Raw genomic sequence first — 20,583 nt, forward strand, 5'->3', positions numbered from 1 at the left:
AGTTCGTGTTTGCCCAGAGTACACATTTGTTGATGACCTCATGTAAGCTAGGGGAATGAGTAAAAGTGAATCCGTCTGAAATGAAACATCCCCATGATTCTCTGCTAAGAGGCATGTACATTCCCGGGAGAACTTTGTAAAACAGCTGCCCACGCTCTACTCCCCGGGGAGGCTCATTTAGTGGGCTGTGGTGTGACTTGGGAATTGGGATTTTTTTTCATGTTCCCTGGATGATTCTGACGCAGAGCCAGGTTCGGGGAAGCATCTCTCTAACACAGTGGGAGGGGAACTAGGGGGCCACGCCAAAGCACAAACCAGAGTGATTGATTCTGTTTAATGTATGAAACAGATAATCAACCCTAAGGAAGATCCAGTCTCCTAGCTTGACATGCAGAGCTGTCTCTGAGGTTAGACCCACGCATGGGAGCCTGGAGATCAGGCCTCCTCTGGGGATTGGCCGTGCAGCTGGCTATAAACTAGGAGAGCTATTATGAATGTAGACTTCCACCTGGACACCCCAGATGCCTGACTTGTTCTCTTCTTTTCCCAGTTTGTGGCCCAGCCCAACTGCCAACAGTTGCTTGCCACTCTGTGGTACGATGGCTTCCCTGGATGGCGGCGGAAACACTGGGTAGTCAAGCTTCTGACGTGCATGACCATTGGGTTCCTGTTTCCCATGCTGTCTATTGCTTATCTGATCTCACCCAGGAGCAACCTTGGGCTGTTCATCAAGAAACCCTTTATCAAGTTTATCTGCCACACAGCCTCATATCTGACCTTCCTCTTCATGCTTCTCCTGGCTTCTCAGCACATCATCAGGACGGACCTCCATGTGCAGGGGCCTCCCCCGACTGTAGTGGAATGGATGATATTGCCTTGGGTTCTCGGTGAGTCAAAGAGACCAGGAGCTATGGCCAGACTGCCTGCTGGTCCTGTCTAAAGAAACTACTGGAATAGGCAGTTGGACTGGCCCTGAATTCGGGCACCTTCCCTCTGTGCAGTGGGGTTGTCCTTTGTTGGGAGTGTCAGAAATGTGGTTCCTTCCTCCCCAGGCCCTGGCCGCTCAGCACCACAGGGTTCACCGTGAGATTGACAGTGTACCCAAGGCTTGTTTCAGCTAACCTAACATCATCAAGGACAAGGAAGTTGTCTGTCAGTTGATTTAGAGGGAAAGCCAAGTGTTAAGTCAGGACAGGTTCAGGTAAGCTAGGCAGGGCAAGTGCTGGTCAGTCTATTCAATGCCTTCTTTCCCATAACTGGGGTTGGGGGGCAGGGTGGCACTCGGATCTGCTGCTTTCTTGTGACTACTCCACACAATCCCACTACTTATTCAGGGTCCACATCCTATTTAGATACTGATTTCACAACCAGAGGGAAACCTTGGGAAATTCACACAAGTCATGGTTAAAGCAGCCTTACCAGAAGCCTCCAGGCATAATTCCATTGCATTGGACCCTCCAATGCATTTCCATCCTCCAAGTCCTTGCTGCTCGAACTGTGGTCCCCAAACCAGCAACGTCAGCATCATCTGGGAACCTGTGAGACATGCAGAATCTCAAGTCTCACCCTGGGTCTGTGGAATCAGAATCTGCATGATCTCCGGTAGATTCCCGCGTATTTTAAAGTCTGAGACTCACTGCTTTAGACCACAGCCACACCTTTTACTGCTTTCCACATTCCAAGGCTAAAGAAACATCTATGCCATCAGGCAGAATTCCATGAAACCCACACGCAATGAGAGGAGAGAGGAGAAAAGAGGATTCTAAATTATTCTGGGCCCCATAGCCTAGCTCCAGTCCCAACATCCAGTACTTTGGACCATGGCCAGCTTTTGCTCACCTCAAAGCTCATTGAGAAGTTTTCCCTCTAGCACATAGTGGAAACTAAGGACTATGGGATAATAGTGACCTAATTAATTCATTGATGAAATTACCCCTACTCTAAAATGGGAAGAGGGTAGAATCAGACGCCCTGAATTGCAACAACATTCCAGTAACTGTGGTAACGATGTAAAAGTGAGTAGTATCCAGAAAATTATAACATATAGACATCTTTAGGTAAAGCCTATCTTGGCGAGTTCAAGACAGGGAGGTGAGGTAGTAAAGAAAGAAGAAAGTTATTACTATCTCTAGGGGCTCCACTGACCCCCAATTCATTCATTGATTTCCTCTTTCTTCATTTGGGAGAATCCTGCTATGATGTCTAGTCTGACGCTGTGAAGAAATAAACCTTTTGCCTCCTTCAGGTTTCATTTGGGGGGAGATTAAGGAGATGTGGGACGGTGGATTTACTGAATACATCCATGATTGGTGGAACCTGATGGATTTTGCAATGAACTCACTCTACCTGGCAACTATTTCCCTGAAGATCGTGGCCTATGTCAAGGTAACTTGGAATGTTCGCCATTTTTCTTAAACAATGATTTTGGTTACATTAAGCTTTAGCTGTGGGAGCATAAAAAGTTTAGGAGGAAAGTGCTGATGACAGTTCAGTCCGTGTGGAAAAGTACCATAAAACAGACATTCTTTCAGTGGTTTGTAAGCAGTGTCCACCTAACCAAAGAAAGTGGAGAATGGAGCAATTTGCCAATGAATTCTTAGCTTCTTCAACTCTGACAGTCACCCATCTCAATTAGCGTTTACGTCCTTTCTACAATGTCCTCGCCAAGAAGATGGCCCACTGATGCTTGCACAGGGCAGAGACTAGGAAATTCACTGAATTTCCAGAAGCCTCTCTCAATACTTGTCACTTCATTAAAAAGTGCTACTTTGTATTTTTCTAATATTATTCTCCCTGTGACACATCCATTAGTAATCCTTCCTCCCTATAGGGTCAAACGGAACGGGGCTGTTCCTTCTCCATAAAGGGCTTTCAATACGAAGTCATCTCTCCCTAACCCGCTGAGCTGTCTCTTCCCAGAGCTAAATATTCACACTTCCCTCAAGTGTGCTTCATTGGATAGGGAGCAGAACCCTAGAATCACATCACTTCCACCACCAGGATGATCATTCAAGCTGTTATGAATCCCGCCTTTCGAGTATCACCCAATCTATGTCTCTCTACGAATCTAGATCACACACACACACACACACACACCACCTTGATGTTGTCCCTGCACAATGTACAGCCTGAATTATCCTGAAAAACAGCTTCACGTCCAACACCTCATGCTGGGTAGTCACAGGCTCTGAGTTCGAGTTTGGTGCTCATTAGATAATGGAATGGCTGTGCTCCCTATACCCTGAATTGAACTGCTCCAGCGTGAGAAAGGCTGACAATCCCATCTCCAAGATTGTCTAGTCAGTCATGCTTTTTGGCACTAAATCCCACATGAAGGAGTTTTAGAATGGGAATATGGCTGTCCCCCAAATCGCCAACTTAGTTTATTTTTATATCCCTAATATGCATATTGCATAAATTTTAAGACCTTTGGAGTTAGTTACATGGAGCGTGAATATTGAATGCAGTCCTGAAACATTTTTGAAAGCCTAAGAGTATGCTTTCACTGATGGTGATCGTTTAACACATACTTACAACTTCGTTACAAGAAAAAGCTGGTAAGGAAAATGTTTGAATCTATGGTTAATGTGCCTGGATGACTAAGTAACACTGTTTGCCTAAAAAAAAAAATTCTTCGTTTGGCAGTGGTATTTATATCCTGAAGGGACAATAAATTATCAATCTAGAAATTGGTGGGTTCTGCTTAAACAGGAAAGTTTAGAATAAATGATCAAAAGGATTAACCCCTGGGGATGTGAAAATGTGTCAACAGATGCCCAACGTTAGTTAATCACATAACCTGTCCAATTTCACTGGCAAGCCTTCCAAGGACCAGATACTTCCCCACCATAGACTGTAAGGATAAATCAGCTCCACTAAGCTGAGTAAATGCCCCTCAACTGACATTGAACCCAAAAAAAGACATTTGCCAAGAAGTTAGAGTCCTTCTCAAGAAAGGAGAATTTACCAAGCAAGACATTCCACGTGCAGACTGGATTTGCACTGAGAAACTATCAATGGGCAGTCTGGTCCACGCTTGCACAGAGGCACACCAGTCTGAAATGAACTTCTCCAAGTAGGCTGAGCCAACCTCTACGAGGTAAAGACACAGGGCTGGTCCCCAGGCCCTTTGAAAAATTTCAGGTCACTATTGTACTGAGGCAGTACAGAAGCACCATGGCATAAACTGGCCTTAAGAAAATCCTTCATTAGCGTGAAAAACTAGTCAACAGTGTATATACTCCACCTCACATTATTTTGCTTTTGAGCTCACCCCCCTTTGAAAAGCGTAGAGGCCAATTTTCAAGCTGCATTCCATCCCAAAGAACATAAGAAAACTCACCTGCCTCCCAATATCACTAACTCAAGAGTCAGGAAACGTAAATGTAATCCCTGCTCTGATATTTAGGAGCTAGATTAGCTGGATTACCACAGGCCATCCTTCTACCTCTCTGAGCCTCAGACACTGCCTCTGAAAAATAAAACTGGACTAGATCAATGGATTTCAGGCCTTGAATTGTTTTCCATGGAACCACATCTTGAAATTAAAACTTATGCAGAACTTGAATATATTAAGGAGCTCAAAGGAATGAATTTGAATCGAGGAATGAATCTTCCAGGCCTCCTCTTTGGTTTCCACAGTAGCCACCAGGTGCTTCCACTGAACCCTCAGGCTTGAAGGAACGCAATTTGAAAACCATTTGCGTTTGATCAGGGGTCAGCAAACTATGATCTGCAGGCCAAACTGGGGCCACTGCCTCATCTGTTTATGTATTGCCTGTTAGTTCTAGAAGGAAAGAGTTGAGTAGTTGCCACAGGGACCATATAGTCCACAAAGCCAAAAATATGTACTATCTGGCCCTTGTCAGAAAAAGTCTGCTGACCTCTACGTAGGCTAAACGAGCTCCAAGTTTATTCCCTGCTATCATATTCTATAATATCTTTCTCCAAAAATATACATGCAAAGAATAGATTTGCCACGAGAATCACCTTTCACACTTTTGACTGTCCTGCAAATCCAAACTCACCAGCCCATGGGCAGAAGACTTCCCTGTGGTTACAGGTGTGCCTGTGGAGAGAGAAAACCCTAAATTGAGTTATGCATGTTCCAGTTGAGAGTACCTAGTTTTAAAATATAGGTCTGTTTTGTTATCAGCAAAGAATCTGCATCTTTCACATAGACCACCAAACCTGTAAAGGCCTATCTAACATATGTGCTGTGATATCAACTATCATATATGTAATATTTAACGGAAATAGTGCTAGACTGAGTGTGCAGAGACCTGAGTTTTGGTCCTGGCTCTGCCACCAACTTGCTGTGTGACCTTAAGCAACTCACTCTGCCTCTCTGGATTTCAGCTCCTCCACTTGTAAAACAGGCATAACAATGTCCACCCCTCACAACGATGCAGCAAATGTTTTCTTTAGAAAGAAAAACAGAGAGATACAAGATTTGGCCAAGAGTGTGTAAGACCAATTGGCCACCCCAAGTCTATTTGAAACAGAAGCAAGTTTTCTCCAAACTCCTCTGACAGTGAAGAATATTGGATACACACAATGATTTTAACAACACCAGTTTCCTCAGTTGTTGGAAGCGAAGCACATTTTAGAAATGCTAACAATATAATTTGGCCCTCGATGCAACATTTTCTCAGGAAAGTTGTTTACATTTAGTCCTGAGAAATTGTGATATTTAGATGAGTGCTCAAGGCAATATGCTTCGGATTGAATTCCAGGCAAAATCTACTTCTGTCTTGGGGAAGGTAAAAAGCAATTTCTTATATTTCCATAACACCTCCCCTTATGGAGTACACAGACGTTCACATATGGATACATAATCACAGACATGTGCAGTGGGTAGGAGTAGATATTATCCTCATTCTCTGGTGAAATTGAGAGAGAGAGAGGCAGTTTTAAGCGACAAAGCCCAAATTGGAGCTCAGACCTCACGTCGAAGCCATCTTTCCACGAGGCGACCTCTAATATTCCAGGAGCTGAAAGCTCAGGCAAGACTGAAAAATGGGCAGCCAACCCCAGAAATCCTGGCTCTTCCCCTTCTTCAACCCCTGGTTCTTCATTTGTGCTAGAGGGACATTGCAATTTGTCAGACTGTCAAAGGAACAATAAAATACATCCATACACCACTGTGCGGACAGTACTAAATTTACTACCTGGAAGGTTGACGTGCCATTTGTAATAGTATGGGAGAAAAGCGTATTGGCAGAAAACTCTGAGTAATGACCCTCTAAGGATGCTCTATCAGCCCCAAACTGCAGTCAGCAGGGAAGTCAACATGAACACTGCACACGGAGGAGACTGAACCTGTCGCTTGTCCTTCAGTAACTACAAGTCGTCTGCAGTGCTCAGAACAAAATGGGGGATTGGGTAGGAAAGTTGATTTGAAATCTCATTAGGAAGCAGAGCGATTTGGGCATACCTGTGGCTCTGTTCCAGGGACACTTCTCAACAATCTGGTCAACTCACACTTCAAAAATGTCTGTTGATAAACTACAGGTGGTTACTCCAGATAATTGCTCTGAAATTCATTTTTCTACATCTATGTGCTGGGTATATATTTCGATGAGGGTGGGAGGACGAGTGTTATTCGCATCATGTATGGATTGGGTGGGAAAAAAAGACAAATAGTGCCAATCACGGGGGGAGCTGTTGTATAAATGAATGCTTGATGCTTACTTTCGTGGCTTTATTTGGGTGCAGAAGGGAGAAAAGAGGGGAAAGTTTTCTAAATGCTCGCTGTACCTCTCATCTTGTGCACTTGTTGTTTCTTCCAGTATAATGGTTCTCGTCCAAGGGAAGAATGGGAAATGTGGCACCCAACTCTGATTGCAGAAGCTCTCTTTGCGATATCCAACATTTTAAGTTCGTTGCGTCTCATATCCCTCTTCACAGCCAACTCCCACTTAGGGCCTCTGCAGATCTCTTTGGGGCGCATGTTGCTTGATATCCTCAAATTCCTCTTTATCTACTGCCTGGTACTGCTGGCTTTTGCCAATGGATTGAACCAGCTTTACTTTTATTATGAGACCAGAGCAATCGATGAGCCCAACAACTGCAAGGGGATCCGATGCGAGAAACAGAACAATGCCTTCTCCACGTAAGACTCCCAGCTTTCCTCTTCTGCCTTTTGTCTGCTTTCTCCTTCTTTGCCCTATTTTCCGTCCACAGCTTCATCACTGCCCCTTGACAGTGCATGCAGAGCTCACTTATGGATCAACCGGAAGGGTCTGAAGTGAAGGAAGGTTCTTCCCTCCCTGCAGGGGACCAGGACGGGAAGTAGAGTTAGGTGAGGGAGGAAAGAGACAAACACACAGGGGCTCCCAGGAACTCATCTAAAGGGTTAGTTCTGAACTATTTTGGTCACATCCCATGTTTTTAAAGGAATTCATGGGAAGGGGTAAATAATTCCTCTCTCTAAAAAGCATCACTAACCAAGGAAATGAAGCGGCAAGGCTATACCTCCCAACAAGTGATTGCCAAAGCGAATGTAACTGTTCTGAATCAAGAACAAAGAAAAAGGGAGAGCGCAAAATTACCTGAATGCACCTTGTGATATTGTGATTAATAATAAGAAATATGTATTTGCTCTTTGTCTCCATTTCTGGCACAGAGCTCCGAAAAGCCTTGGAATTTCCTAAGCGATGAGAACAACGAAGGTCTCTTTGGCTGTGTTAACAAAGTGACTTTTGGACCTCACCTAAGGATGGGGGCCGGTTACCCCCATGTGATTAGAGGGTTGGAACATTCAGTCTCACCCCTGCACCTTCAAGGGAGGGGAGAGGGACTGGAAATTGAGTTCAGTTACCAATGGCCAATGATTTAATCAACCGTGACTATGTAATGAACCCTCCATAAAAACCCAAAAGGACAGGGTTCAGAGAGCTTCCAAGTTGGTGAGCACGTGGAGATTTGGGGAGAGTGGGTGATCAGAGAGGGCAGGGAAGCTCTGCAACCCCGCCCATACCTTGCCGTATGCCTGTTCTATCTGGCTGTTTCTGAGTTGTATCCTTTTATAATAAACCAGTAATCTAGTCATTTCAATGTTTCTCTGAGTTTTGTGAGGTACTCAAAGCCCAGGAGAGGGCTGTGGGAAGCTCTGATCTATAGCCAGCTGGTCAGAAGCACAGGGGACAACCTGGACTTGTAATTAGCATCTGGGAATGTGGGAAAGGGGAGCGGTCTTGTGGGACTGAGCTCTGAATCCATGGAATCTGACGTTATCTCCCAGTGGTGTCAGAATTGAGTTGACTTGTAGGACACCCAACTGGTGTCAGAGAATTGGTGATATGGGGGGAAAATATCTCCCCATACCCAAAGGCTGGAATTGAGTTAAGACCGCTTAGATGGTGTCAGAGCAATGGGATTTGCTAGAACAGCCCTGGCTCACGGACACATGTGGTTTGGGAAGAGAAAAATAAATAAGAGGGCAGGGGGATGACGAATCTTTGATTCCTAGATGCAAAAGAGACAGGCTAAAAGTAAGATGAGAGTCAGCTCAACTTCTGGGGTTAAATTAAGGTTTCAGGTGGGCCAAAAGGCACCAAGCAGTGACTGGAAATGTCTCCTTTTCCCACTTGGGACACAGGAGACAGCTCATGACTCTCTGTCCATGAGTCCACTGCCTCTGGACCTATGGAACCCCTGTGCCTTTTCTTTGTAAACCCAACACCTACTTCTCTAGGACCTTTAAGCTTCCAGAATGGCTTTTATTTTCTCACAAGTCACTGTTAGGGGAAGCAGACAAGAGAAAGAAAATAAGCACATGTCAGGAAAAGTGTTGGGTTCCGGGAGCAGTCCTGAGCTTACCCCGGACTCAGTGTCCTACACCTTATCCATCTCTAGCCCCTGTTCTGGAGAGAGCCAGTCATCTGGTAATCACAGCAATTACCCCAAGGTCGTGAGAGATTCTTAGTCATTAAATTGAGATACAATTTTCCCGCTTAACTCTATAAACTAGGGCAGATCAATGGACTCAGACATTCTCGAAATGTGTTAAGTAACAAAGGCCAGGGGGAAAAAAAGGGTTTCTGCCTGACCCCAAGTTGCACCAATAGAGAGGGGAAAAAGCAAGGCAATGAGCCTACCCTTATTATTTGCCTCTAGCGGCATTTCCTAAAATAGATGACAGATAACCACAGTTCACAGGGATATGAATAGACATGAAAACAAGATCTCTGATCAAGTGAGTTTTGGAAATGCTGGGACAAATTTAAGAAGGTTTCTCTACTGCAGGGCTTCTCAGAGATTTTCCATTGTGAATCTACAGTAAAGGGAGAGGTTTTCCCAAATGTATTGACCAAGATGCTCTTCCCGTGAATAAAGTTTGGAAAATGTTGCCTCGCCGCGTTGCCCATTTTATAGCACCCACCCCCTCCACTAGGCAACACTCCCTCCCTCTCCTCCCAGAACTCAGGGCAAAATCTTGGATGGGGAAACCAGACTTATGTGAAAGGGGGAAAGAGGCCAAAATGGGACGACAAAGAGATAGTGCCGTTTTGGTGAAGCCAACCAGGAGTGGACAAAGGCAACTGGTCACCTCGCTAATGCCTCTTGACTAGGAACTGCTTCCTCTCCTGCATTAGTCTAGAGACAGAACTCACATCAACCTGTTTTCAATACAAAGAGCAATTTTGTAGTGGCTTGAGCACCAGGAGACCGTATCTGCTCCCATCAAAGCATTCAACAGAATCGCACACCTGAATGCAAGGCGCCTTCCGGGAGGCCAGGTCCCTGCCAATTACCCTCTCACATGAACTCTGCTGAGGAAGTTTATGAAATGCCTCCTTGTAAGTCTGTAGTGATTATTAACACCCCTGTTGCCAACTGACATTGGTTCTCATCACTTGCCCAGCAGGGACAATTGACAAGAATGGGCACCTGCAGTACATGAAGTTATCTCTTGGGGTGTCAGGTATAAAGAAGCATTGTCATGCTGGGGGCAGATCAGCAGTAATGTTACCTTAACTTCCCTTCTAGGTGTTGATTTCTTTTTTCCTCCACAGAAGTCTGACTCAGATTTATGTTTTCCTTTAAATGCCTCAACTCAGGCATTTATAATACCTGCTAAAATACATGCTACTTAGAGCGTCAGAAAGACTCTGTTTTTAGAGAAGGGGAAAAGGGAGCTTGTTAACAGATCTGACGTAAACTATGGCATCTGCTTGCTGTCACCCTTTTCCTTCTGATTCTCCAGAGATGTCATTGCTATTCTCCTGCTTAAAAAAGAAAAATTTTTCTGGGCACACAATTCAGGGGGACCTTGTTATCCTTGCTGACAAGCACATGACAGTACTGTGGGTGGTTTGAGTTCAGTATTCAATACTGGCCTTCATCCACTGTTGAGAGCAATGGGGAAGGCATCCTTCGGCGGGCACGGGGCTTGGGAAGAAACAGGGCGGAAGTGGCAAAAAGCTAACTTGGTGGTGCTGTTTCTCCTTCTGAGGTCCTGACCCTCAACTCCAGATGCCTCCTGAACACACCTGGCTGTGCCGCAGGCCTCTCAAACACAACATCCACAACTAAATTCCTTATCTCTATAGCCCCACCCCAAACCCACTTCCGTCTTAATTCCTCATCTCATTCAATGACACCAGGCAGACTCCTAGGAGTCATCTGGGACTCTCCCCCTCTCCCCCACTCCCCCAAGCAACACATCCTGTCTCACACTCACTTCCTAAATATCTCTTAAACCCATCCTCTGTACACACACACACACACACACACCCCACTGTCTTGATTCAGGCCTAAACCATCTCTCCCCAAAACTGCTGGGTCTTAAGTGGTCTCCCTGCCTCCAGTCTTGTTGCCCCCGCAAACGATTTCCCACCCACCACACAGAAGTTTCTAAATACTAGTCTTACCTTGTCGCCCCCTGGTCTCATGCCTGCCTGGTATCTGTATATTCTCCAGCAGAAAATTCTCCTCTTTCCTATAGCTCACAGGGCCTGGGAATCTGGAGCCCGCCTCTCACGCCTGTCACTCCTCTCCTCCATAGTCAATGTCTTGCTCTTCCCAACTTCAGGAGAGCATCTCGGCCCTACAGGCCCTTGTATACGACACGCCACTCCCTCTTCCTGGAATGCCCAACCCCACCTGGCCAGCCTGGACCACTCTCATGCATCCTTCAAGCATCTGCCAAAGCCTCACCTGCTGTTTTAAGGCTTTTCTTACCCACTCCGACCCCACTCTCAGATACAGTCTCCTTGTGTGTCTCCCATGGCATTCTAAGTCCATCTCCATTATAATAGATAACGTATAATAATAGAGGTACTAGTAATAATAATAATGTAATAGATAACATATTTTAGTCATTTGTTGTCTCTTACCCACCAGACTGAGACCCCCATTTTAGAGGCCTTGCTCCTACCATAGACATAAAGGGGTTCAACATGCCCATTGAACAACTGAATGAAAGGATGAATTCTAGTAGCAATCCTATCTTTAGTTCTAGAAGATTCACTTCTGCTTCTGCCCCCTCACATGGCTAAAGTATCTAGCCAGCTCTGTCACTCTACTGATCCACTTGCTGTCAGAGAAAACCCTTGGCCTTTCTTCTACCTCCCTCATCCTGTACGTGGGCACTTGGCCAGAGAACAAAGGTCTACATTGATCCCTACTAAACTTCATCGTGTTAGTTCCAGCGCCTTGCTCCAAGCTGTTGAAATCTTGCTGAATCTTGATTCTGTCGTCCACTCTATCAGCTGTCTCTCCCAGTCTTGTATCGTCTGAAGATCTAAAAAGCTTGCCACCTATTCTCATCCAAAGCATTGATAAAACTGTCATTCAGGCTTGGTATTCGCTGGGTGGAATATTGGGTGGCTATTAAAATTACATTTATGAAATGTGTGATTTTTAACACATTTTTGACCGGAGATGTATTACGACCCCAGGTGTTAGTTTCTGCAAAAATGCCCCGGTCAATAATGGGTTCAAAACACAAAAATTGTACACACTATGATTGCAACTAACATAACTGCAACTAGATACGCAAATGAGTGACCATCTACAAAGGCAATAAAGAAACGTGAAACAACAAGGTTGGATTTAGGTGGGAGGTTAATAAAAGTCATAAAAATAGCATATTTGCTGAGTGCTAGGTCCAGGCACTATTAAAAAAATAAGCCTGACATGAATTAACTCATTTAATTCTCACAATCATGCTCTGAGGTAGGCACTATTATTATTGCCCATTTTACAGATTGAGAAATTAGGGTACAAAGCAGTTAAGCAGACTGCTCCCAGTCACAAAGGTGATAGTGACAGAGTCAGGATTTCAATCCAGGCATACAAGTTCCAGTCTGTGCTTGTATCCAGGGTGCAAGTGTGAGACTGATTTTGTAAAGGTATGCAAAATTAGTTGTGGGAAGTTGCAATAATCGTGAATATACGTAAAGCTGAAGAGGACAGAGCCATGACCTAGCAGATCACTTGGGACCTCCTTGTAAACCATCACCATTCATTTGTGGCTATTCCTACTTAACCAATGGTGATTTCTCTACCCAACATTCAGCCCATATTTTCCCATCTTATTTATATGGATACAAACTCAGTCCCCATCAAAGGCTCTTCTTTTTGTTCTGACCAGGTTTTAAAGGTCCTTATTGAGTATCTCAGCTTTTTCTCCTAATTTCAGCTCATAGCCTTCCTGCTGTTGTTATCACGGGAAGGGTGCCACTCATTCATACTTTCCTTACTTATGTGCTTCTATAATCTTTTATAGATTTATTCAACATTTACTCAGCAACTCCTATGTGCCAGGCAATGAGGATACTGAGTAAATGGCATCCTTATCCTCAAGAAGTTCATAGTCTAATGGAGAACACAAGTGAACAATTAGAATAGCCACATTTTTAATGCTTACTATATGCCAAGCACTGTGCCGAGTGTGTTACATGCAGTACTTTATGTGATTAAAAAAAAAAAAAAGGTGGTTAAGTGTTTGGACTCCAGAGTCAGAAGAGCTGGGTATAAATCCTACCTCTGCCATTTTCTGCCTGTGTGACCACTCTGTGCCTCAGTTTCTCATCTGAAAAAAAAAAAAGAATAGTAGCTACTTCATAGGGTTATTTTGAGAATCAAATATTACAATGTGTGCCTGGCACATAGTAAGAGCACAATAAATGATAACAGTTAGTATTTATCCTACAAATGACCATTTTAGAGATGAGGAACTTGAAGTTTAAAGAGGCTGTGCCACTTTCCCAGAGTCATATGGTTAATAAGTAAAGGTGTCTAAAGTTTGCTCTTAGCCACTCGCCTCTCTTGCCTCTACAGCATGACATGTGCCTTTATGGACTAAGGCTGGGCTGCCATGGGAGAATAAAAGAGGATCATCTAACCCCACCTTGTAGGAAAGGAGTCAGGGGAAACTTCTAGAGGAGGTGGGGCTTCAGCTGAGCCTGGCAGGTCAAACAAGAGTTGGGCAGAGAAGGAGACAGGACAGAAGTAGAGACTAGAGGTTGGGAGTAGGGTGGGAGCACTCCAACCAGAGTTAGAAGCTTGTCAAAGGCAGGATGAAATGAGAAATTGCAGGTCTGGGGAACTGCAAAATGGGTAGGGATAACCAAAGAGATGACCATGCCTTTGCTCCATGTGTGTTATCAGCACAACTTGTGAAAGGATGATAGCACTGCTTTCTCCCAAGGAGCCTTTCTCTTCTGGTACATCCTCCAGTTCTTCACTGGTCAGAATGAAGTCCAGAGGGGTAAATCTTCTCCATACTCCTGCTACCTTTTTTTCTTTTTTTCTTTTTTTTAATATTTATTTGTTTATTTTAGTTTTGGCTGCATTGGGTCTTCATTGCTGCGTGCTGGCTTTCTCTAGTTGCGGTGAGCGGGGTCTACTCTTCGTTGTGGTGCGCGGGCTTCTCATTGCAGTGGCTTCTCTTGTTGCAGAGCACGGGCTCTAGGCATGCTGGCTTCAGTAGTTGTGGCTCGTGGGCTCTAGAGCGCAGGCTCAGTAGTTGTGGCACATGGGCTTATTTGCTTTGCGGCTTGTGGGATCTTCCCGGACCAGGGCTCGAACCCGTGTCCCCTGCATTGGCAGGCGGATTCTTAACCACTGCACCACCAGGGAAGTCCCTCCTGCTACCTTTTGAAAGATTAAGTCCTCATCTCAAAGACAAGACTTTCTGCAAGGGACATGAGAACTACAGTTCCCATCTCTATTCTACTGAGCAGCTCTTAGCTTTGTGATCTATTTATGGATGGCTCCCAACATGCACAAATCCCCCTTAACCAGATGGTATGGATTTGTCTTCCCAACAGTTAATATCAAGTCTTCTTGAATCTTTGTATCTTCACTTTGTGCCCCTTGTTGAGCTAGCAAGTTCCATGTTTGCTGACTCTCTGCTAAATAAAAATGGACTGATTGTTTTCTCTCAGGTCATCTCCTTTAAAATCAAAATAATATTCCTTTGGCATTAGGGTCTGCATTTAGGTCAACAAGTCTTTCTATCCCTGTGATAATTGTATTATGGACCCGACCACCAAGTACCCCTAGGTAATGGCCCTTTCCCTGTGAATTCAACTGAGTCTAGAAGCCTAGAAGACAGAGCTTCCTATAGATGTTTCATCAGATGTGCTTATCTACCCCAAATGTCAATCACTCATTTTATCCGGTCATGCCTTTCAATAAACCAGATTCTCCTAATGGCCAGACTATGTTGTGACATTTTGTGCCTCATGTCAAGGGCATTCTCACTATCAACCGCCAAAACTGAGGAACAATCTTTACCCCTTTTCTTATCTCTTGTACAGTTATACCTGTAGGGTCTCCCTAACTAGAATATCACCACAGTTTAGGGCAGATTTTAAATGCCCGGACTTTCACTTTTAGGAATCTTTGTATCAGTCATTGGAATGGCTAGCATTAAACTCTACACTCAAGCGTTAACCACTGCAATCTTCATTGTTACGGGGCTGGGGGTGAAGGAATGTAACTTCATCCATTCTGGAGAAGCAACTGATGAAGTAAGACCCTGCCAACATATTGATGACATACTTGCCCTGGCTTGTGGCCTTGTTGTCTGTCATGCAGTCAAGAAACACCTAATGAATGCTTTCTATATTCAGGGCCACTCAACTTCCAGCGACTCTGGTTCTTCAGTGTCATTCCTACTTGCTGCATCTGCTTTCAGTTTTTCTGAACGACATATTCCCTGGCTTTTGTTTATCCAGCTGCTGGGCTAGCTTCTTGTGCCGTTGCCGGCCTCCTGCCTGCCCTGACATCAAACGGACACGGCCAGGTCCTAGATAGGCCTTCCTAACAGAACCAGACTCTTGAACCCTATATCTGCCCCATTTTTGAAACTCTGCCTGTATCTGGGATGCATTGTATTGCCTGGCCCTGACTTGTAGAATCTCCTGGAAATTCAGATCCTGTGATAGGTCTGACTTGCCATATTCTGGTTCTTGTTCCCTGGCCCTTGAAGTCCAGACTCTCATCTTACTGTTGATTCTCAAATGTTTCACCATCTGGCGCTTACTTTCATCAAACAAAAAACAGATTTCTTCCTTCTTGGCTAGCTCTCAAGTAATGTGATACTGAAAAGACAGTGGAAGCTATCCACAATGATTAGAGAAGAGCCATTTAACAGGTTGAAAAGGGCCATGTGCACGTTGCCCAGGCAGCCCCGAAGGAGGCCCCCTGAGAATTAGGCCACTGCAGAGCACAACCTTCATCAAAATGAACTAACACTCACTGTGCAGCCTACTGAATGTGCAATTGTCAATGGGTTTGGAATCTTCTAGACCTTAATCCAGTGATAGCTGTAATAGTAATATGTCTTCATTCATTTATTCAACGAATATTATTGAGTGCCTATTACGTGCCAGGTACATAGTAGCTGTATGTCTGTCTCTTTCCTCATAGAGCTTACATTCTAGTGGGGATGAACAGAAAATCAACATTTAAACAAAAATTTACTAAATAATATAATTTTAGAGTTTTAAGTGCTACCAAAAAACTGAAACAAGACAACAGGATAGAGAATAACCAGTGAAGCCACTTTAGGTAGAGTGACCCTGGGGACCCTGTCTGAGGGAGTGACATTTGAACTGAGACCTTAATGATGATAAGGAGACAGCCATGCAGAGATCAGGGGTAAGACCACTCCCAGACAGAGGAAATCTTTAAAACACTGTCCATACATACCCCTGAAATGAACCCAAGAACCAATCCCTCAGCCTCTCAAACTATATTGGGCTATAAAAACAACACATTTTGAGCAATTGAAAAGTTACATCTATTCTTTTTTTTTTTTTTTTTTGGTACACGGGCCTCTCACTTTTGTGGCCTCTCCCGTTGCGCAGCACAGGCTCCGGACGCACAGGCCCAGCGGCCATGGCTCACGGGCCCAGCCGCTCCGCGGCACGCGGGATCTTCCCGGACCGGGGTATGAACCCGCGTCCCCTGCATCGGCAGGCAGACTCCCAACCACTGCGCCACCAGGGAAGCCCCCTACATCTATTCTTAAAGTAGCATTTCTTAACTTCTATGCCTCTTCCGTGTGCTTGGGAAAAGGTTCGTTTGTGCCACCCAGGAGCTGGCTGCACTGTATTGCCGTATGCACAGATTTCTGAATATGATGCAAAAGAAACCCTGGACCCCCAAAACATATCATTGCAAAAGTTACATATTTGGATGTGGAGACTCTGAGAGGAAACCATAATTTGTGAAGCCACCTAATGTAGAATAATGCAGTGGTTTGGGGAGGTCAGAAGAACCTGGATTTGAATTCCGGCTCAGCACATATAAATCATATAAATGGGTGACCTTGGGCAAGTTATTCAATCTCTGAACCTCTGTTTCCACAGCAGTAACAATAAAGTTTTTATAAGGATCATAATGTTAATGTATGTAAAGTGCCTAGTATGCTTATATAGTAAGTCCTCAATAATTGTTAGTTAATATATCATTAAAAATAATTCATATAAATGTTCATTCAAGAATCCTTAAGCTCCTCCATTGAGCTTAGCTCCATTCTGGGCCCTGTGGGAACCACAAAAGAAGTATCAGAAATGGTTTAAGTTGCTCATGTTCACTCAGCTGGCAAGTGTCAGAGCTGAGTTTTTAACCTAGGGCAATCTAATCCAAGCACCATATTCTTAGCCACTGCACTTACTGCCTCTATGTAATTAGAAAGGTGGTAAAACACATGGTCTGAAGATGAAGGAGAAAGTTTGGTGTAGGAAGTAGCCCTTGAAATAAATCTTGGAAAATTATAGGCTCTGCATAGATTGAGAAGAGGAAGATGGTATTCCAGGTGGAAAGGCAAAGCATAAGACATAGAAGTGGGAACAAACAAACTGACCTGGCTGGTTCGTGTTGGGGAAGAGACCAAAATACGTGAGATCATGAGTCTACCTGTTGGGATGCAAATCAGGCAGCCTCCTTATTAATTAAGCAAATCACCTCATGTTTTTGCTCTTTTCTTGCTCCTCCTAGAGAATTAACTAACCTATTCTTTGATCTCTTTTAGGCTCTTTGAAACCCTTCAGTCACTCTTCTGGTCTGTATTCGGCCTTTTGAATCTCTATGTTACCAATGTAAAAGCCAGACACGAGTTCACAGAGTTTGTGGGAGCGACCATGTTTGGGACGTACAATGTCATCTCCCTGGTAGTGCTGCTGAACATGCTGATCGCCATGATGAACAACTCCTACCAGCTTATTGCCGTGAGTAGCTTTGCTCTATAAGGGCGGTTACCTTGGTTTCAGGAGTGGTGACAGTGGCCTGGAGCCCATTGGAAACCCAATGATATAGTCTGTCTGCCTTAGTTATTTTACATTAGCTTTTCTAGCTATTAGATTGAATTATCTTTCCAAGGTAACTCAGTTTGGACTCAGTCCATTGGATCGCAGTAGTCTAGAAGATGTTCTAGTTAATAAGACTTTTTGGTTACCTGTTAAAATTATGTTTAAATCTCTGAATCCATTTTCTTGCCTTAGTAAGAAGAGCTCAGGAGGTATGAGCAGTTTGGCTACAACATATCCCCTCACTAATCTCCAGGGTTGATTGAGCTGATCCAGTTCTCTAGGTGGGAGGGCTTTATCTCCATCTTCACTGCAGACATCTCCCTCCCAAAACTGAGCAGTCCATTGCCAAGGACAACCTTCTCAGAGAGTGGCTTTTTTTTTTTTATCAACCATGTATGAGTAACTGCAGTCCACTGTGGCATGCTCTTAAGTAGAGTCTATCGCTGAATCTTTGACCACCATGTTATCGTTTAGATCAGTAGCGTTTATTACTCTAAACTAGAAATGGCGAAGGTATAGGATATGGGATCAGTCCAAGCTCTGTCCTGGTTTTTGATGTCAAAATGAACATCTAAACTTAGCTTATTTTCTTATGATCTAACTATCATTTCTAGAAATGGAGTATTAGCAAAGAAGTTCTGGCTATCTGAGGTCCTGCTTACTTGGGTATCAGTGAATTTGTATCTTTAGTTGTGTACGTGTATATATATACCATATTTTCCTTACCCATACTTTCTTTATCCATCCATCGATGGATACTTAGGTTGTTTGCATGTCTTGTCTATTGTGAATAATACTGCACTGAATATGGTGGTGCAGATATCTGTTCAAGACAGTGATTTCATTTCCTTCAGATAAATACCCAGAAGTGCAATTTCTGGGCCATATGGCAGCTCTACTTTTAATTTTTTAAGGAACCTCCATGCTGTTTTCCATAGTGGCTGCACCAGTTTTCATTCCCACCAACAGTGCACCAGGCTTCCCTTTTCTCCATACCCTCACCACAACTTATCTTTTATCGTTTTTATAATAGGCATTCTAACAGGTATGAGGTGATATCTCATTGTAATTTTGATTTACATGTACCTGTTGGTCATTTGTGTGTCTGACTCGATGGTCTTTAATATCCTTGCCAGCTCTGATATCCTATGAGTCTGAGTGTCTACAGATGAATAGGATAGGCTCTCAAGGTCCCTTCTAGGTTGAAATTCTATCTATCTGTTGCTTTTGAAATGGAATATAGTTCAATTTCTTTCTCTCTCTCTCTCCTTCAAACCCAACTAGGCCAACAACTCTGAAACACTCTATGCTCACTCCTAGCCTGTCTTTATAAGGGGGAAAGGCATAGAATTTCAGGGGCTTATATTTCCACCACTATGCCTACCAGCCAAACGCCCTACTCCTACCGAAGATGGCAATATTCATGCTGAGGCATTTGCCATTTTCTCCCTGGTTGTCTTGCAGCTGACTGTTCCTAATGGCAGAGGAAAAGGGAGATAGGGCTGTAGCGTCTCCTACTGAGCTCAGTGACATTTTGCTAGGAAGGGTAGAAATCTTCAACTCCAGCTCTCTCACTTGCTGTTAATAAGTTGTGTTTGCATGCTACCTACTGTTGCACCTGAAGAAAACACCTCAGCTTGAGAGAGAGCTAGGGGGTGGGGTTTGCAGAGACATGACCTTAATAGGGTCTATAGCACATCACACATCTAGAGTCATGACCAACCATCCTGAATACTACCCGCTGCTTTGGGATCCTCTGTTAATGTGTCTTTACCATTTGGAATCGGATCCAGTGGGATCCTGATATTGGGCAACCTGATTCCAAAAATATCTGGTTCTGCTTACATGGCAAAGACCAGCAAGTAGATTTGATTCCACTTGCAACATCTCCACTTCAGTATTAATGCAGTTTTTAGAAAGGCCCAGGTATGAGGGAAAGGTTACAGGAAGGGAAGCCACTGAAGACAAAAATCTCTCCTACTTCAAAAGGTACCACAGGCTGACTCAGTCTAAGCAGAGACTCAGTTACTGACAGGCTTCACTGTGAATCTGTTCACCTGTGCTCTGTGGTCCCCGCCAGCATCAGCAGGTGAAGCTGGCCATATTGTATATTATTATTAGTGTTGTTTGCAATTAGCAGTGATTTACTCTCCTCCCTTTACCCTTTACATCTCCCTCAAGCTGCTTATTTCCCTCTGTGACACTTCTTTCAACACATCCACCTTGTCTCTGTCGTTCCTGATGTGTATGCTCCCAGTTCCATCACGTGAAGCTGCCCTTGATACCATTTTAATCAAATTCACCCATATATAAATATTAGGTGGGAGAAACAGACCAGTCCCAGAAAAGTCATTTAACTCAGGCCCTCTTCCTACCCCAACTCATCCACAAAGGGCATCTCTGTTGCCTGAGATCGGTCCTCAGAAAACATGAGGGTCATGATGATCTGTGGTCAAGCTTCACTAAGCAAGTTAATAAGAACCCTCGGTTTCTTTGGCTGCTGTGAAGTGTTCACGCTAATGCTGAGAGCAAGTAAACGGCGCTTGCCTCACTAAGCCGCATCTGCTGGATGGCTTGGGGAGAGGCCACATATGTAGGACTGGTTGTCTCCCTTGAGGTGGCGGCATTTGGAGGCTCAGATGATGGATGGACTCTCCCACTGCGTAAGACAACCATGCAAATGAAGACATTCTTCAGAAAAACACCTGGCGCCGCAAAAACAGCAGGCAAGGCTGGAAGGGGCCACTGCACACCATGGAAGTGCCAAGGAGGGCAGGTGGTCTCCCCGCCTTCCCCTAGTCATCCAGGA

General features: G+C 44.3%; 1 protein-coding gene across 2 annotated transcripts in view; it reads left to right on the plus strand.

Annotated features, from left to right (window-relative positions):
* The window catches only part of TRPC5 (transient receptor potential cation channel subfamily C member 5), a 265,763-nt gene that overhangs the window by 207,608 nt on the left and 37,572 nt on the right, over positions 1-20,583 (plus strand). For both annotated transcript variants that reach the window (XM_060292268.1, XM_030835730.2), the window contains 4 exons: positions 551-887; positions 2,246-2,385; positions 6,792-7,114; positions 17,498-17,693. In XM_060292268.1, the coding sequence (XP_060148251.1) occupies positions 551-887; positions 2,246-2,385; positions 6,792-7,114; positions 17,498-17,693 (996 nt within the window). The remainder of the gene's footprint in view (positions 1-550; positions 888-2,245; positions 2,386-6,791; positions 7,115-17,497; positions 17,694-20,583) is intronic.

The sequence above is a fragment of the Globicephala melas genome, chromosome X (genome assembly GCF_963455315.2).
Source record: "Globicephala melas chromosome X, mGloMel1.2, whole genome shotgun sequence".
Lineage (NCBI taxonomy): Eukaryota > Metazoa > Chordata > Mammalia > Artiodactyla > Delphinidae > Globicephala > Globicephala melas.